Source organism: Aulonocara stuartgranti (assembly GCF_965226115.1).
Source record: "Aulonocara stuartgranti genome assembly, chromosome: 15".
Taxonomy (NCBI): Eukaryota; Metazoa; Chordata; class Actinopteri; order Cichliformes; family Cichlidae; genus Aulonocara; species Aulonocara stuartgranti.
Window position 1 is genome coordinate 29,259,544 of NC_138951.1, and position 18,959 is coordinate 29,278,502.

At 39.9% G+C, this 18,959-nt stretch overlaps 1 protein-coding gene across 3 annotated transcripts in view; it reads left to right on the forward strand.

Moving 5' to 3' along the window:
- cd2ap (CD2-associated protein) overlaps positions 1–15,696 on the forward strand; it is a 107,337-nt gene extending 91,641 nt beyond the window's left edge. For 2 of the 3 annotated variants that reach the window (XM_082505324.1, XM_082505326.1), the window contains 5 exons: positions 5,753–5,868; positions 6,551–6,643; positions 8,925–9,103; positions 9,573–9,636; positions 11,943–15,696. In XM_082505324.1, the coding sequence (XP_082361450.1) occupies positions 5,753–5,868; positions 6,551–6,643; positions 8,925–9,103; positions 9,573–9,636; positions 11,943–11,984 (494 nt within the window). In that variant the 3' untranslated portion in view covers positions 11,985–15,696. The remainder of the gene's footprint in view (positions 1–5,752; positions 5,869–6,550; positions 6,644–8,924; positions 9,104–9,572; positions 9,637–11,942) is intronic. The other variant, XM_082505325.1, reaches the window with a different exon arrangement.
- The last annotated feature ends 3,263 nt before the right edge of the window (positions 15,697–18,959 follow it).

The following is an 18,959-nucleotide window of genomic DNA, read 5'->3' on the forward strand; positions in this document are numbered from 1 at the left end:
ATTATATTAATGGCTCTGTCAGATTCAAGTTTCTTTATCTGCCAAGCTAGTAGTCTACCCGGCTTTTCACCCTGATCATAAAACGTCTGTTTCAATCTTATTAAACCATCTTCAGCTTTAAGCATAGACAGCTCCTCGTATTTAGCTTTAAGGGTCAATAACTCCTGTTTTTTCTGTGTTGAATCATCTATGTTAACTTCTCTAATTCTCTAATTTTGTTGTCTAATTCGTTCATTGTCTGTTTGAATTTGTTAAATTTAGAACTGGTGAAACTTATCATTTGTCCACTAATATATGCCTTAAAAGCTTCCCACCTAACGGCTGCTGTTGTTTGAATTGTATTAATTGAGAAGTAGAGATCAATGTGTTCTCCTACAAATTTCATAAAGTCAGAATCATGTATCCATTTAGGGTGCAAGCGCCACTTGTTTGAGCGGCTATTCACTTGTTCTACCTCATAAAATAGTGATGTTGGGGCATGATCTGACAACACAATGCTGTCATATATACACTTAGTTATATTGGGTAGCAAAGATGAGGAAATTAAAAAATAATCTATTCGGGAGTGGGATTTAAATACTGCTGAATAGCATGAGAATTCCCTTTTATTGGGGTTTTGAATTCTCCATGGATCAGAGGTTCAGATCTTTCAAATATTGTTGTATTTTTTTTCTTGTTTGAGAGTGTGAAGTGTCTATCCCTGATGAGCGGTCAAGCTTCGGGTCCAGAGTACAATTTAAGTCACCTGCCAATATTATCCTACCAGGAAGGGTAGCTATCAATAGTAATAAATTCTCAAAAAATAAAGGGTTATCATCATTAGGGCCATAAACATTAACTAAATTGAAATTCTCTTTCAAGAGAGTTCCTTGAACCACCAAAAATCTGCCAGCTTTATCATAAATAGTGTTATTTACTTGGAAAGGCACTGAATTATGAATTAACACCATAACCCCTCTCGCGTGCGAAGGGCAACAGGATGCTAGCACTTTGCCTGGCCATCTCCTACGTACTTTCACCAGATCCTCTCTGAGTAAATGGGTCTCTTGGATAAACGCTATTGATGACTCAAGTTGTTTAAGCCTGGTAATAACCTGTTTTAGTTTAACCACTTTTACCATTCCTCTCACATTCCAAGAAGTAAATTTAAAAGTCTTATATGAAGTCATCTATTCTTATTAATACAACAGATTGTGCAACATAGTATCTTCATTTGGTTGTTGGTAAACCTTTCAGTATCTCTAACTGTTGTGCTGGGAGTAAACCAGTAAAAAGCAACACGTTGTGAAAAATACAAAAACACAAAGAAATAACACAAAATCTGCCATAAATGAACCCCCTTAGCTGTCAACCTGAACCGGACAGCCCCTCGCCCTACCCCGCCCTCCCCCTGACCTTGGGGTGCAGTTAAGTGCACACGCTGATCCAATGTAAACAAGGGAGCAGCTAGACCAAACCGAGCTGACATGGTCAAACAAAACCAAACCACCTGGACAATTGCGTCTCCTGACGAAAATGTATAACCTACATGAACAAGTATGTATACAATGATCATTACAAACTTTCTTGTAGCATAACTCTCATCCCGGAGAGCCGACTGTATGTCGAACAACCAGTACTCCAAGACACAAATGAAAGCCCAATCAACGAGTGGGCGTGGCTAGTTATCTATAAGGGATAAATAAAATGCCCAATACAACTGAGGAGAACGAAGGAACGGTAAACCAAAGTAAATACAAAAAAGAAAAATACTCTCCCCAAAAAATTCAACAGTAAGGATGAGCGATATTGACCATTAAATCCAACAATTTCAAACTACAGTTGTTATGGGCAGATAGTGAAGGATTCGGCAGTCCCCATCAGATATTCTGCTAGTCCTCTGTATTCTGCAAACCTCGGATGAACTTTTCCGCATCTGCTGGGGTCTCAAAGACATGCGTATGTCCACCAGATGACACTCGTAGCTTCGCCGGGTAAATTAATCCGTAACGTACGTTCATCGCCCTGAGCTGCTGTTTCACCCGGTCGAAGCCCCTCCTCCGTCGGTGGAGATCTGTAGAAAGATCCGGGAAGAACATGACCTCTTGACCTCCGCAGATAACTTTCCCTTTGGCCATAGCCGCCCATATCACCCGAACCTTGTCTTGGAAGTTTAAAAACTTCATGATGAGGACTCTCGGTGAGGGTGGTCGGTTGGGTTGCGTCCGGCCGGGCAACCGGTGAGCTCTTTCGATGAGAGGTTGTCTCGGGAATGTTGCTGGTCCCAGCGCTTCGGGGAGCCACTTCTCTAGGAAAGCCACCGCGTCATGTCCTTCTATTTTCTCCGGCACATTAACTAGTTGTAGTTTGGAACGACGAGAGCGATTTTCGAGGTCCTCGAGTTTGTTCGTGAGGAGAGCCACTTGTTTAACTAGCGCATCTATCTTGCCTTTCTCTGAGTTAATGGCGTCCTCCACGCTGCTAATGCGCATCTCTGCCCCATCCATGCGCACCGAAAAGTCCTGCACATCTCTTTTAACATCTTGGATCGCTGACAGGACCACATCAAGTTTTGTGGAAAAGTCATTTCTGATTCCGTCGAGTATTTGAATAACATCCATGTTATGGGCCATTCCAGTACTCACGTCCAGGAGACTCCCAGGGCTAGCATCACCTGCAGAGTTAGCTTGACTGCTAGCGTCAGAGATGTCGTCTTCCTCACTCAGAGAAGAGTGTGCCTTAGATTTATTTTGTGCTTTCTTAGCCGGCATAATGTCGCGGATACACGATAATAACTCGTTACAAGCAATAGTTATCACTGTTGACGCAGTTAAAGGACAGTTTTCAGGAACTTACTAAAATATCGCCAGGAGCTCACAAAAATACGTGTGCCTAGTTCAGCGCCATAACCACGCCCCTCTGAACACAGATTTTAAATTTTTGGTCAGAAAATCACGACTAATTCGTGAAGAGCACCAAAAAAGTGTCACCAAAATACCAACACCATTTATTAAACCAAAGAAAAATAATAATTTAATTTCAGTTCATTTCTGATTTGTTAGTATAGTGCAAAATTGTAACTATAGATGATAATTTTCTCATGTATGGCATGTGTACCTAATTAGCTTAAGCTTGTTAGTCTGTATAAGACTTGAATGCTAGGAGGCCAGTCATAAAGGTTTTCTGTTTTGCTTGCTTTTTCCAGGCTATATATTACCTTTATGAGCTATTTGCCAATATATTGGCCAACCCATAAAAATGTAAAAAAAGAAAAAAGATGAGACTGAAGAAACACCCTTCAGTCACATTCTCTGTGTTGATATTCCATAGTGAATCCGCCAGAGGACGCCTTGCAACAATCAGCTGATCTTAGCAATGTTGGGGAGAGCTTAAACAAGTAATCCACGACTTGCTGTGAGAACAAAATAAGCTTATTTTTAGACTGGGTTGTCCTAGCGTTTTAGTAAGAACTCATAAATACCTGTATATTTCTTGTGTCACATGGGTTAGACATTCACTTGGCAAGGAAAAGGTTGCTGATTCACTTTCAGCCAGAGGCGCAAACGTTCTGTGGAGTAGTAGCAGGAAGGACATCCAGCGTAAAACTGCTAGATCAAACATGCACAGCTACCCACTGTGGTGACCCCCTTGTAGCAAAGCAGCAGCTGAAAGTAGCTTTGATCTAATCAGAGGCTTTTAATCTAAAAACAATTCTTCAGGTCGTTTAGTGACTGCAGCTAAGCAGATCTGGAAACAAAAAAAAAAAGAACACAACACAAACAATGATCTTACAAGCAGTTTTATCAGTAAAAGCCTGATATCCATTTTTAACTGCACGTGTATGTTAACTTGACATGAGGTTGTTTACATACAACACAATGAACTACAGGCCAGGAAGAATGGAGTTATTGCTGCATTTAAAGTGAACGGTGAAAAACAGTGAGTACTGTGTAACAGCACTTTGCACCTACTCAGCGGTAAACTGCTGGCTTGAGTTGCAGCTGAGATTGAACTTTCATGTTTCATGGGTGTGCGTGACAGACTGGCTTCTGGAGACTTGTCGACTTTTAGCACCTCAGCTGTAGCAAACAGTACCCCTGAGTGAAAGCCATTCAGGTCTGCTCTATTAAATCTATTTCAGGAGTCCTTTCTCTGAGACCTTTCAGCTTCCCTCACGGTTCCTCTGTTTTAAGGTCAATATTGTGTCAAGCACCCCACGTGTTTCTCCAGGGGCCAGACAGGAGGATCAAACAGGAGTTACTTCATCATCCAAAAATATGAAAGCTGCCCCTTGTGTCAGTAGATTTAAGTGTTTAAAGAAGAAATTTTTTACTGTTTTTATTAGTGCTGTCAAAATTAATGCGTTAACGCACATTAATTTGCTATCACGGTCAACGCAATTACAATTTTTAACGCAATTAACACATCTGGAGTGTAGACTGACTCTAAATCCCTGAAATGCTTCTGTCAACGCATTTCGGGCTGTTTGTCCAAGTAGAGTTACTTTCTCACATGCGCAAATGGACAGTTGATCTGGTAGTGATGGGTAGCTGAACCAATCAACTCAGTTTGGAAGATGATAAACACACATTGGCCCTCTGATGGGAAATTTGAGTATTCCAAAAATAACAAGACAGAACAGTCGACCGACAAAGTATTATGCACATTGTGCAAGAAGGAATTTTCTTTTCACCGAAGCACTTCCAGCTTAAAATGTCACATTGACGCAAAGCATGCGTTAGTCGGGGATGCTGCTAGGACTTTGGCTAACGCGTCACCGAGCTTGCGACAAACCATTCACGGAACATCAGGGACTCAGTGAGTCTACCTCGGAATTATTGACTGACGTAATTGCCAAGTGGACTGCAACAAACTGCAGACCTATTAATATCGTTGAGAACGCGCTTTACATAGCTTTGGTTCCTCGTTTCAAGGACTTGAAGTGCCTCCCCAAGAGTAACAGAGAGAGGGTGGATAAACGTTTACAGAGTTTTTTGTTAACATGAATGTTCAAGATGTTCAGTAAACATGTTAATTGCGTATATTTTCCCTTTTTTCTCGAGTCTGTTTGCTAAAGCAAAATGAATTGTGGTATAGAATAAAAATAAATTATATTTAATCGTGATTAATCAAAATTAATCCACAGTAACCCTGTGATGAATCTGATTAAACATTTTAATTGTTTGACAGCTCTTATATATATTATATAAAAGTGTATACTTACCTATTAGTATATAGGTTTTTTAAAAAGTTGTACGTCACATCAGAAAACCTTTAAAAGATTGAAGAAAACTATTCAAATTATCTGAATATAAGCATACATTATTTGTGTTTATTCTGAATTTACTTCATTATATTGCATAAATGTCAGTTACAAGCTTAAATATAAAGTCCAGGCTATTGATCAAGTATTACGATTAATCGCGATTAATTCCAGAAAATTGTGAGATTAATTAAAATTAAATTTTTTAATCTATTGACAGCACTAGTTTTTATATATTCTTTTTATATTTTAGTTGTTTGTTTACCCTTGTGCCTGTGTTTGGCTGATTTCCTGCTTCTGTGTGTGTATTAATGTTGTTAATGAGGCAGAAAATAAACCAAAAGCCAAACTGTTTGTGAGCAGTTACAGTGCATTCAAAGTGAATCAAAGGAAATTATTGAAAGTGTCAGTTCGCTTGTGGATGTTGGGTTTAATCATAGCTGAAATGTTTTGCTAAAAAATAATTCTATTATTTCTCTCGCCTCTTTCTCTCTCATCTGGCTTCAACAGATCTGATGAGTTTTGATGACTTGTCGTCTACCTCGGAGAAGCTCTCTCACCTCACGACCAACCGACCAAAGATGACTGGAAGGAGGCTGCCCACGCAGTTTGGCGGAGGACAATTGGTGAGGATGTGCTCTAGCGCTAACAATCCCCCGCTCCCTTTAAGTTGACACTGACCTTTTTTCTTTTGATTGTTATTATGAGGAGCTGTCTCTCTTACTCTCATCATTCTTACCATCTCATGTTAAAAGTTAGGCTGACGTCTGGTAATATAGTTTCTGCAAGTTGGTCTCTATATTTGTTCCTACGTATTATTTATGTGACAGAAGAAATCTCTTCTTTTCTCTGACAACTTTAGTATACAAGCCTTCACCTGATAGTTAAAGAGATTTCATGAAAACAAAGACAAATGGCTTTAGAACAGCAGTCCTTGTTTTTGCTCAAAGCTGGTGCCTTACAAAGCAAACTGCTGTAGATAGCAGGTGTTTGGCTTTTCCCACATTTGGACCACATTCTTGAATGCAACCAAATACTGTTATCATTAAATTGCCATCAAGGTCTTTATATCAGTTTATTTTGATTTCGGGTGTACATTTGTATCATAGGTTTGGCGTCTTTTCTTTTAAAAATCTAACTTCTTTATACCTGCAGACTCCTTGCAAATCCTACCATGACACTAGAGCTAATAGTGTAGCTGTTAACTGTCATTGACAGATGCAATCGTTTCAGGACTCTGCAGCTTTTCCTGTTTTCCCTGTTTTCCCTGTCACGAGCAGCACATTTTATCCCAACATGATTCCACAGTTTCCATTACAGCCCAACAAGGAAGTGAGTGTGGAGAAAACCTTTAAGATTGATGAAGAAGATGCCAAACCAAAGCTAACAGAAACCAGAAAGGTAATTTAATTTCATGTCTGTTTAGAGGAAACCTTTAGTTTAGTTACAGGTGCCCGCTTAGTGACATAACTGCCTCATGAAATGAAGCAAATAATGAATGGTCTTAGCAGATCTTTGGGTATAAACCTGTGGAAGTGATGGCAGCTGTTGCCAGCGGCGTTGCTGATGGTAGCACAGCAGTGATGGTTTGTGTTGTGTGAATCTGGTAGGAACTAAACAGTATAGCACACTGCCTGCTTATGTTGAAATCAAGTCAGCATGGTACTCCAGTCCACATTGAGGCTTCTAATGTGACATTGTGGACATTGGTCAAAAGTTGTCCGCCATATTGGATGCGATGCAACTGCTGGTTGTTAGGGAAGCAAGTCGTCGCCATCTCATTGGCAGTAGTTTGAGGTTGCTGAGTAAATCAGTTGCAGAGAAGATGCTGCACCAAAAATGAAATGAAAAGGGATTGTCTTTTTCTTTCTTTAGCTGTTTCATTTTTTAAGGCAGACTGTCTCCGTTCTTGGTTTGTGTCACACTTTTCAGTTTCCCTATACCTCAGAGAGCAGGTGGATAATGTTTATGGACAAATCAAAGACGTCTAATCAAACCACAGCTGCAACAAGATTCTAGGGTCCAAAGCAATCATAAGGAGCTTTCTATATATTTTTCCCTAGGAACTGGTGGTGACCACTCTGTAGGCTTTGGTGACTAGCCTTTTATTCACTATGTTGTCACCATGAATGTCACACATCCAAACTGGCAGATAAGCCAACATCACATGGTTAATGCTGACATGCAAAACCATAACACGGCTCTTTCAGCCCGGTACAAAAAGGTGTTTTTCGATGCATCCTATAAACCTTCATACCAAATGGACCTCTCAGTCATGTTTGTGGTATTTGGTTTCTTAGTTCATAGATGCTGCTTCACAATCAAGGTTGCAAACATTAGTTGATAACTTGGAACTCCACTCTGGTCTTGCTCCATTACTGATGCCAGTGTTGAATTAATAATCTGCACCTCTCACTGTGAGTAAGAGAATTGAATGTGTCAGGAATCCTCACAGCTTTGTGTACTTTGTTAGTGTTAGTGAAGTGATAAATGAAAACAGGCCCAGAATAAATACAGTAAAATAAATTTAATGTTTTTCACTTTTCCTGTTTGCACACAGATGTGCAGCTGGCAGTAAAGAGCTGAAGTGAATGATATTCAGTCACAGTGTATTACTATGTGTTATTATTGCTTCTAGCTTCTCAAATAAGGTCTCTGACCGAGCATGAGAGTGAAAGCAATCAAGTGCACAATCAAAAGGAAGTGGAACATCATTGTTGTTGGCCCTTTTCAGTCATGTTGGCTCACTTTGACCACAGTTTGCAGTTAGATAAAAAACTTTGGGGGGAAAAAAACGAGTTGAAGCTGTTTGTGATTGGACCGTGGATCGGCTTGTCGTCACCAATACCCAGTCCAGCTTTTGTGGCTCAGTATCTGACCAATACCCAATGCAAGCCTCACATCAGCACATCTGGAGTACATAGCTACATACAGATTCTTTTAAGTGTAACAGTAAAAACAATGTCTTGATTGTATGGTCAGAATAAACCACCATAGTGGAAGTTGTCACACCCGTGTCAAACAAGCTGTTGCTCAGCCCCTGCTACTCCTATTTCTCACCATCACACATTTACAGTTCACATACTCCGATTATTTCCTGACACATTACCTACAGTCTGTTTGTTCATCTTGAGACTTCCATCTGTTTGGTTCCTTTCAAGTCCTCTGGTTTCAGATTTGTCTAATTAAAAGCTAAAGTTATCCCCAAGTTGGCTTTTTAGGGAAAGTTTGGCATGTCACACAATCCTTTTAGCATTACATCACTTTTTCTGAAAACGCTCACTGAATACAAGTAGCTACAAAAAACAGCACTTTGTTATTTTGCTTTAAGTCAGTGTTGTTTACCTACATGAAGACACGAAGTGCGATGGGGTGATAAAGACTGAATATCCCCCTTCACTGGAAAACACATTGTGTAAATCAGCCCCGTGTTTTTCTTCCTACACTGTAGCATTGGATTTAAATTCCTCATCTGCTCTGCTGTCACAGTGGATTTAATTTGAGAGCCTCACCATTAAATTTGCATCACAGATACTTTTCCCTGAGGGTGCAGGTATTATAATGACAAGATAAAAACATCCAATTAAATTTAGTTTTAGATTGGAGGTCAAAACAGACACACAAAAAAGAATTATTGCAGAAAATTCTTGTCTTACATTTTTCTCCTCTCATGTCTTAATAGCCTTCCACAAACACCTTATTGTCACCGTCATTCCACAAGCCTGACTTCGGAGACTTCGGAGCCTCTCTGGGCAGCAAGGCGAAGGTAGAGCATGAGGAGTCGAGCTCCCAGCTGGAGGAGCTGAGGAGCCAGATGAAGGAGCTGCAGCTCACGGTGGAACTGCTCAAGTCCCAGCAAATGTAAGGACACATGAGCCTGATAAGGTTTGAGGGCAGGACAGGAATGGAAAGCTAAAATTGTTCTTCAAGGTTCTGACCTTATAAAATAATAAAACATTATTATAAATAAAACATACATAAATATATGATTTACATCAAATTATTACGCCACTGCCAAACCCAATACCACTGAAATGGTAATGCGTACTCCTGTATCTCTGAATTAGCAATAGCTACCGTTTCTGTCGAGCTGATTTATCGCCTCAAGCATTTTCCAACCATCATTCTCTTTAAAACCATCCTGGCTTTTTATAATAAGTATTATAATATGTGTCTTTTGGATTCTGACGACATTAACTCAAAGTTCATTTGAGGCACTGAAACTGGTTCTGAGGTGTGTTTAAAGGAAGAAAGTGTTTAGATATTTATGATATTCGCTGCTAAGGTAGCCACATGCTAAGGTTGCACATCTCTGTTCGTTTATTTCCAGGAAAGAGATCACTGAGCTTCGAGGAGAGCTGGATGACGAAAGGCAAAAGCGTGTGTCCCTGCAGGTAGTATAGCTCGCAACTGAAACACAGGCTGAGCTGTCCACATTCATTAGACCCATTAGTTTAGACAAATATTGATGCTTTTTGTGCACACGTGAACAGCATCCAGCTCTGTACACTAGTGACTTTCTACTGACTCAGTAATAGAAGTTCTATGTGATCACAGCTGGGACCGTCTAAATGTAACTTATTACATCCACTAAATAATGAGTGAACACATGAATGCATGCAATAATTAGTCATTGTTCATTAATGTCAAGACCTGCTGACAGCAAAACACCAAAGCACTCCAGTCCGTCCGTCTTCATTAAACTCTTCTCATCTGCTGACATCAGTACCAATTGAATATTTTTGCTCAAAGCACATACTGCCTCAGGGTTGAAAGTGCAAAAACAGCATTGTTTCATTTCGCAGTCTATGCGTTGGCATGTGTTGAGTGTCCTTAGTTTATTACCAGCAGCAGATTATTTCCTCTTCCTTCCTGGTCAACACTCACACGTTAATGAAAATCAAAACAATAATAAAAAAAAAAAAAAAAACTGGCTGCATTTACGAGTTTTAAAGATTTCATCCCCACAGCATCATGCACACATGAAGCCTTCGGTTTTTTCCCTTTACACATGTAAAGAAATGTAACTGTTTAATAACACATTAAGCCCTTAAGGGACACACTGCACCAGCTATACACATAACGGTTACTGTCTGTCCTGAGTTGTCCCATCAGCTCATAAAAGCATGAGTGTTGTGCAATGTGTTTGCTAACTCTAAGCTCAGATTATTCAGAGTTGTGTTTATGATTCTTCTCAGCTCCAGTTTGAGCTTCAGATAATGAAAGTAAAGGAGTTTGGGATGGATCAGCATTATTTGGGCCTTTTTTTTTCCTGTGCTAATGACAAAAAGCACCTACAATGGACAATGTTTATCGTTAAAACAGGGCGGTTATTCAGCGAACATGTTTAAGTTGCATCGTAGGAACTGTGGGATCCAGGGTTTTGGAGGTGAAAAGAGAACTGTAGTATAACATCTGTGGTGTTTAATCCCACATATTGTGGAATTAAACACCACAGGAATTCTGGGTTTTTCCCCGATCCTGTCAGGAATTCTGCCTTAAACAGACAGGCTCTCTGAGCATGATGTCTGTGAGAGAGACATTAGTAGAGAGGGTTTTTCTGTTAGCTGGTTTCGTTATAAATTTCAGGCTGATGTTTCACCAGGTGAGCAGCTACCTGATGGATCCTTTTTTTTCTTTCTTAAAAATCAAGTTCTGTGCAGAACGTCAAGAATGAATATTTAAATCATTCACTTAAAATTAAAGAAAGAAAACTGATGACCGAGGATACGCCTCTAGGCTAACTACACTCCCTGACTGTTGAGAACACATTCAGCGTCCATGTGCTGCTCATGTTAAACTGAGAGATTGAAGGTTGGTCCACTCTGCCCGGCCGACCTTTCTGTCTTCAACAGGGCACCAATATAAATTGGATCACAGGAGGAGGGGTCCCCCGCAGAGAGCCCCACGCAGGGTCAGACTCGCATACAGAGAAACATAACTGCAGATTAGTTTAAGCCCCCCTGCAGTTAACTTCAGCTTCCACCTCAGCTTCCTCATCCTCGTCAAAGACGTTGGCCGTGCCGCTCAGGTTTTCCTCCGGCTTGTGCTTTCATTGTCATTCAATTCTCCTAATCCCCACCAGTGGAAAAGCCCCACAGCAGGATGCCACTGTACCTCACAGAGGGATAATGACAATAACTGACTCACAAGCTCAATCTACTCTGGCAAATCGAATATGGCTGCAGCGCCTTTTCAGTGTGATATGGGGCAAAACATTATGACCAATCACTTAATTTGAAGTTATTTTGAATACCTGCACTCTGCGTGACCTCTGGAGGTCTCTGGCATTGGCTCATTCGCGGCATGTCATGTCCTGCAGAGCATGAGCCATAAAATGGGAGAAATCATTGTGAAAGTTACAAATCTGCTCTAACAGTAAGGAGTGTTCCTGGTAAACGGCTGTGGAATTGAACCAATTTGAAATCAGATGACCCTGCATATAAATCTGTGTTTTATAATTTACACTTTCTTTTGAGGATTTTTTTTTTTTTTACTGCCTCTTTCTCCAACAGTACAAACATTGTGCTACATTTGTAGCCTTGATAACATGTTTTTGGCCTCGTTGGAGAGGTGTGCACAGTGTTGTTCCGTTGTTCCTCTCTCTGCATAGCCAAACAGCTACTTCATTGGACACAGTGTAGCTCCATGCATCCCCACCCTACACACCAACTGTAAGAAGTTTATTTTTTCTTCACAGATGGAGATCGAGAAGCTAAAGCGAACCATCCACTCGACGTGAAACTCCTTGATCTAATCAACGGCAGTCCTCGGGGTCAGCTGCTGGCCTGCCCGTCGATCAACAGGAGAGCAGGAGGGCAGCGATGTATGGATGGTCAAATGGAGGGAGAGAGGGTGGAGAAATCCACCCACCTCAAGCACAATCCTTGTTCAGTGATCTACAAAAACAAACAAACTCACTCTCCATATTTGTAAGATTTACATTTTGCACATAAGATTTTTTTCAAGCTAGGTGTAAGTTACAGATGTATATGTTCCTCTCTCTCTCTTTTCTTTCTTTTTTTTTTTTTTAAACTTTTGCCAATACAAAAAGAAAAAAAACCCGAGGCCTTACTTCAAACTACTGCGCTGGACTCACAACTCTGCTGCTCTGGCTCTTTTCCAATCACTCTGGCGTTCCTTGAACTCCTCAGGGATGCTCCCAGTACTACTGACTTTGTGTAAAGCAGAGGGTGCTCGTTTTCCTTGCCTAATTTCTTTTTGATTTTTATAATGCACAAAAATTTATTTTAAACAGATTTGATTATTTGAGTTTTCATCTTCAGATTAAAATGCGTTTTTCTTTCTTGCACGGCGCCTGTCAGCACAGCACCACCACATGGCTGCAGCGTGTCAGAGCAAGCTCTCGCGTTTCTTTTTTGTTGTCTTTTGATGTTTTCTAGCATTCCTACCCAGAATAACACTACTGTGCCTGTTTCAGAAAAAAACAAACAAAAAAACAATCTATTAAATGTTTGTAATGGGATCTGGAATATTTGCAGCATGATATTGTATATCTATATTTTTAAATCTACTGACACGCTTAGTCAAATATTATATAGAGGGCCTCTTCTATGCTGGCTCTTCTATTTTTGTGAGAAAAACACAAAAAACTTAGCCAGAGTCATAAAATGCAAGAAAGGCACGAGGAAGGAGGGACTACATTCTTCTGAAAAGGCAGCCTCATTACGATCATCTCTGCTACTCGCTTGTCTATTCATAGCTCTCTCCCATCCCTGTCATTTCTACCTCCACCTTCCTTACTCTCATCCATCTTTGTTTCCTGCTAAATCGTCTGGTGTCTTTTTGCTCAGCCGACTACCCCCTCCCTCTTATGTTTAATCTACAACTCCACATTCCAGACACATGGGTTAAACTAACTGGAAGAACATGATGAAGCGGCGAAATTCACTCACGTCCTTTTTTTTTTCTTCCTCCTTTTAATCGTCTGATGATAAAACACTGCTGAAGAATGAGATTATCCTGGTGGAAACTGGTGCGATATGGGTCAACTAGTGTGTTTTTAGCCATGTTAGCATGGATGATGGGTATAAGTGTCATGCAGCTTGATCCGTAATGTTTCAGCAGACTTAAAGTTACATGCATACATACATCCACCAGATTTGCACTACCATGATTTGAACTAGTAGTTGGTTTGTCATGTTTGTCAGTGTATAGTTACAGCACACTGCGCTGCCACACCCTAGGCTAAATTTTGTGTTTCCACATTTCCACTTCAAATGCCTGCACAACTTGCCACAGCCATGTTTATCATGCACCAATTAGCCATAACATTAAAACCATTTTCCCAATATTGTGTCACTTCTGCCTGTGCCACCAAAGTGACACAGAAGAGCTCAGGAGGAGCTCCAGGAAAGACCTGTGGCATCTGGGAGTTGGCGGTGTTCAACGGGTTTCAGATTGGAGAAGTACTTTGAGCACCTCTCATGTGTTTGGTCTATTACAGTAATGATGCCAGAAATCCAACATTTCTTCATAACATGATGGTCAGTGTCGTTCACTTCACCCAGTAGTGGTTTCAATGCAGTGGCTGATTGCTGTATGAGGCATCAAATGAATCAGTCAATTAACTGACTGATGATTAAATTAAGCTTTATAAAGTGAGCAGGGCTGACCACTAGGAGTCTACAATCTGAAAAATTACACATTAGGGGTTTTAAGATGGAGTTAAATAAAGATTAGAAGTTACTGCTTTTTACTGGACATTGAGCAAACAACTGTCGTTAAATCTCAGGCAGTTTCTATAGCTGGAAGTACTGCTACAGTTAAGAAAGGTAACTGGATTTTTCTCACTTGTCATGATGTTTAGGGGTACAGAAATGTAGAGCATGGTATCACTAACGCAGAAGGCCAAACTCAGTCAGTTCTAACTGGAAGCTGAATATATTTGTTCATAGGAGTATATTTCTGCCATAATTTGGGTCCACTTGTTCCTGCAGGGATCATTATAACAAAACATTTTTGTGGAGTTGGGAGGTGCACCATCCATAGTTTCCATGATTCACTGTATGTTTGAGTACACAAATCATCTGAAACCTTTGCACACAGTGTGAAATGGAAATTAAAAACAAAATGTAGAAGAGCGCAAAAACAGCATCAAATGTTGAAACTGAGAACCTTTTTTAAAAGCACTTTATGTCCATGAGTACTTCTTGTAGTTTTGCCTCTGTACACTATCACAGTGGATTTTAAATCAAACAATGATTTTTTTTTAACAAGAGTTTTGGATTATTTGGAATTTCTATGAAGTAAAATTTACATATACAGCTACTAGCCATGCCAGCTCCCATAAACTGTGCACTGATCAAAGAAGAAGAGGTAATGCAACCTAGTAACAAACATGGCCCTTTCTCAGCTTATTTATAATTCATTGCTGGTATCAAATTTAAAAGGAGCTTGTAATTTAAAAAAACAAAACAAAAAACAGATTTCTCAGTTTTAACATTTCATGTATTATATTGTTTCAACAGTTTGCAGCTGATTGCAAATTGGCTGGGATAAATATTGGCACCTTCAAAGATGGATGCAATGGTTCTCAGCTGGAAAAGGTGGAGGATGTCCAGCTCCAGTTTGGGAATGAATGTGCCTCTGTAATGTATTCATGAATGGAGATTAATAAGTTAGTTGGGATGAGGAGCTCAATCATTTGAGAGGGTGCACTGCTCCAAGTAGAAAGGAGGCAGTTGAGGTGTTTTGAGCAGTCGGGCTGATGTCTGTCTTCATACTGCTTACGCTCTAGCTCCATTCTGTAGCCCTGACTCTCACAATGTTCAACAGCTTAACTGAGAAACTGAGAGCAGCACAGTACCAAGTGCATCCACCTCTGGCTTCACTGCAAGTTACAGGGATGTTTAAATTCTGACACTCGTAAGTTTTGTTTCCAGGTTAGATGTTCCACATTGTGCTACCACAAGGACAAAAACCTGTTACTGTTGTTTGTATCTTTGTCTTAATGTTGTTGTACATATCTCACAAATGTCTTAAAAAAAAACCCATCTCTTTGTACTTTGAAGTCTTTGCCGGGCCTGATTCTGTGTGCAAATGCTCGACTGGAACTGTCCATGATTGTGTTGGAGAAGAATCTAAGCCCCACAGTGGCCACTTTGATGCTTTGTGATCTGACCTGAGTGGTCATGCACTCACACAATACATGGATTTCTGGCTTTGAACAAGTGTGGCTCTTAATGCAGTGTGGCCAGGCAATAGGCTAATGTGGGAAACAAGAGAGGGGACGTTTTAGGTGATGGCTATTTACGGAACATCTGTAATATGACTTTTGCATATTTTACATTCCAGATTTTGACACCAAGAAAATAAGAAATGTGTGCACATTTATAACATATTTTCAAGTGATTTTGTTTACAAGAGCTGTATCCTTGCATGAGCTGAGATTCTTTGCAAAAATGAATAAACATCATCTTTATTTACTGTCACAGATGCTTCCTTTTTCTTTTTTGTCTCTGCTTTTGAAATTGTATTTCACTTAAAGGTTTGCATGGACCCACAACAATCCTGAGACCTTTTCATGCTTGAGTTCTTTAAAACATTCAGGGAAATATTGAGTGGAAAATATTGACCGCTGACTGAGAGAGAGTCAGTGAGTTTTCTGAGGAAATGCAGCTCCCAGTGAACTTATCCTCAGCTGACAGATTCTGTCTATAATAGTACGTCTGCTCGTGAGTATGTGCGTTTAAATATGCAAGTGTGAACCTGGTGGGTTTAAATAATAGGATATTGTAGACACAAGTGTGGAGTTTTAGAGACGCAGGATAAAAATTTACATTTCTAATGTTGCCTCAAGACATAGACATGAACTTGTGCCGGAGTTCAGAGTCTATGTTAGTTTACGGCTGCTGTCCTTTTGCTGTTGCGAAAATCTAGAAATCCAGGTGCACACAAACTGACTGTCTTTAATTTATTAAGGCCAGCTTGATTCAGAAAAGTACCAGAAGCTCAAACATTTCCATTACATTTCTTATTTTTGTTCATCCATCCAATCTGACACCAGTATATCACATTTGTCACACAATCATCAGACCAAAACAACAAAAAGGTTTAATTCAGGCCTAGTTTGGTTTGCATTCTTCACACTTCTCCTATATCAGGGCTTATTTGGCCATATTATCTAAGTGGTGATATCTATCATACAGGAGAACACTGCAGTGGCTTCCTGCACCTTAATGACGGATATACATACAAGTAACTGACAAGGTTGCAGTGGTGAGCAAAGCAACCATTATGGCTGGTATACTGGCACCTTTAGTCCATCGCACCTTACTGCAGTATTGCCCTAGAGGTGTCTAGTGGCTGGAACTTGGAGTATGAGGATCAGCACTCCTTTCTGGGTTAATAGAGCAGGTCACCTCCTAATCAGAAGGTTAGTGGTTCAATCCCAGTCTGCATGCAAAATATCTTTGGCCAAGATAATAGCCCGAAGTTGCTCTCCGATGTATTTATTGGAGTATTAAGGTGTGTGAATATTAGATAGAAAGCACTTAGAGCATAGATGAAAGTGGTTATGTTAATTGGAAAATGAGGCAAGTTATGTAAAGCGCTATATAAGAACCAGTCCATTTAACATTCACCGCTGAAACAACAAGGCTGATGTGATATTTTCCTCCCAAACCTGGTGTTTAGTGGAGCAAAGCGATTTTACTTCATCCACCCTTGCTAATGGAATACATTGACAACAACTTGCATGCACCCACGTTTCCCTTTTTGCACTGTCACCACTGTGTGTGCCATTAGAGACACCTGGAATAGGCCGCTCCATTGTTTGCTTCCTCAGCAGGTTGCTAACCACCAGGCAGTCTCCTGGTTTGAAGTCGTGCAGTGCGTGGTCAGCTGGAGCAGCGTGTGCATCCTTCACTTGAACCTTTTGAAAGTGCCCAAAACAGCCAGACTCAATAAGCATTTACATCAAAGCCTCAGCCAAGTTGTGACAAGAAATTTTATAAAACTCAAACTCAGAATCACTGTTTTATTTTTTTCTCAAAATAAGGTTTTTATATCTATTTTTTAAAAGTAAGGAGTTGGAAATAACCCACCCTTTTGTCAACAAGAAAGGTGATTTTCTGGCCATGCACTGTTAGGTCACATTCAACCATTTTCAAAATGGCATCAGCATGATACGTACCCGCAGTGTATGAATTTATCTTCAAAATAGAAAATCACTATGTGAGCGTAGGCTGTGCACTATTATGTGTACTGTAGGTGTGATACCTTCAACCTCAGCAGTCAGAAGGACCTCTCCTGCAAGGTATTACCCATCACCCAGTTATGTTGTCCTTGTTGGGGTGCTCTCTAGTCCAGCGCCCCCTTTGATTGCATGGACTACAAATGTTTGAATTATATTGTCATATTCTGGAGCTACCTCTCCCTCTGCCTGTGTGATTGCATCTTCCGGTGTTTGGGCATCTTCTTCCTGCAGCAAGAACTTGATACATGGTTGCCAGGTGGAATCTATTTGTTGATTTCATTGTTCAGCCACTGATGAATATGCCAGTCAAACATTCATAATGTATTTCTGGTTAGACGTATAATCCATGCAGCGTCACTATGTGGAAGAAAAGCCTCCAACTCATTAGGGCCGTTATGGTTTCCTTGTATATCTGACTGTTAACATCTTGATCATAATTTTTTTATGAACCTCTCATGTAGGATATTTCCCAGTAACTTTTGCCATGCTGGTGCTAAAGTTTTACCCTTAATTTTAGCACCAGGCACCCTATTTTTGCCATGACTCTCAGTGTGGTTCGTTGGAATCCAAAAGCCTTAGAAATGGCTTTGACTGATAGATGTCAGTGACTTTGTTTCTCATCTATTCTTGAATTTCTTTATATTGTAAAGAATATAACAATATAGCGTTTGTTATATTCTTACCAAACAATATAACGCTAGAGCTATTGTTACTTTTTTTTGCCAACTGTTGTTGTCAGAAGTTTTTATACATTTAATGTATATATTGAAAATATATATATTGTGGTAATTTTTTACACTTTTAATGATTTCTCTGAACATACATATACATATAGTCTCAAACATATACATATATACATACTCCCCCACTAACATTTAGTTAAATGTCCCTAAGCAAATTGCACATCAGCGAGTCGCTTTTGGTAGCTATCATTAAGATTATATTATAATTCTCGCTGCATAGTTGACCTGTTAAATTGGCAGAATTGTTAAAATTTATTTAAACTGGTTTCCTGGTGTAGAGTCAGTTTAGTCCTAAAATTTTCAATTGGGTTGAAGACAGGGGTTTGGGAAGACTATTCTAGAAGCTTAATGTTAGCCTGCTTTATCTATTCCAGAACAAGTTGTGATTAGGAATCACGGTCCTGTTGGGTCTTGTGTATAACTGTACACAACAATTGTGTATAAATTGTGTATAATAATCTAGCTGTTGCTTTGAGATTAAATGGAAGAATCTGAAGATTGTCGTCCTGTTTTATTATTCACCACATTTTGTGCAAAGTACCAGCACCCTGGTAGCAAAACAGCCTAGAGCATGATGCTACCGCATCCGTGCGTGACAGCTGGACAGTGTTGGGAAGGTTACTTTTGAAATGTATTACACTACAGATTAAAAAATACATGCCCCAAAATATATTTTGTAACGCATTCCGTTATGTTACTCAATGAGAGTAACGTATTTTGAATACTTTGGATTACTTAATATATTGTCATGCTT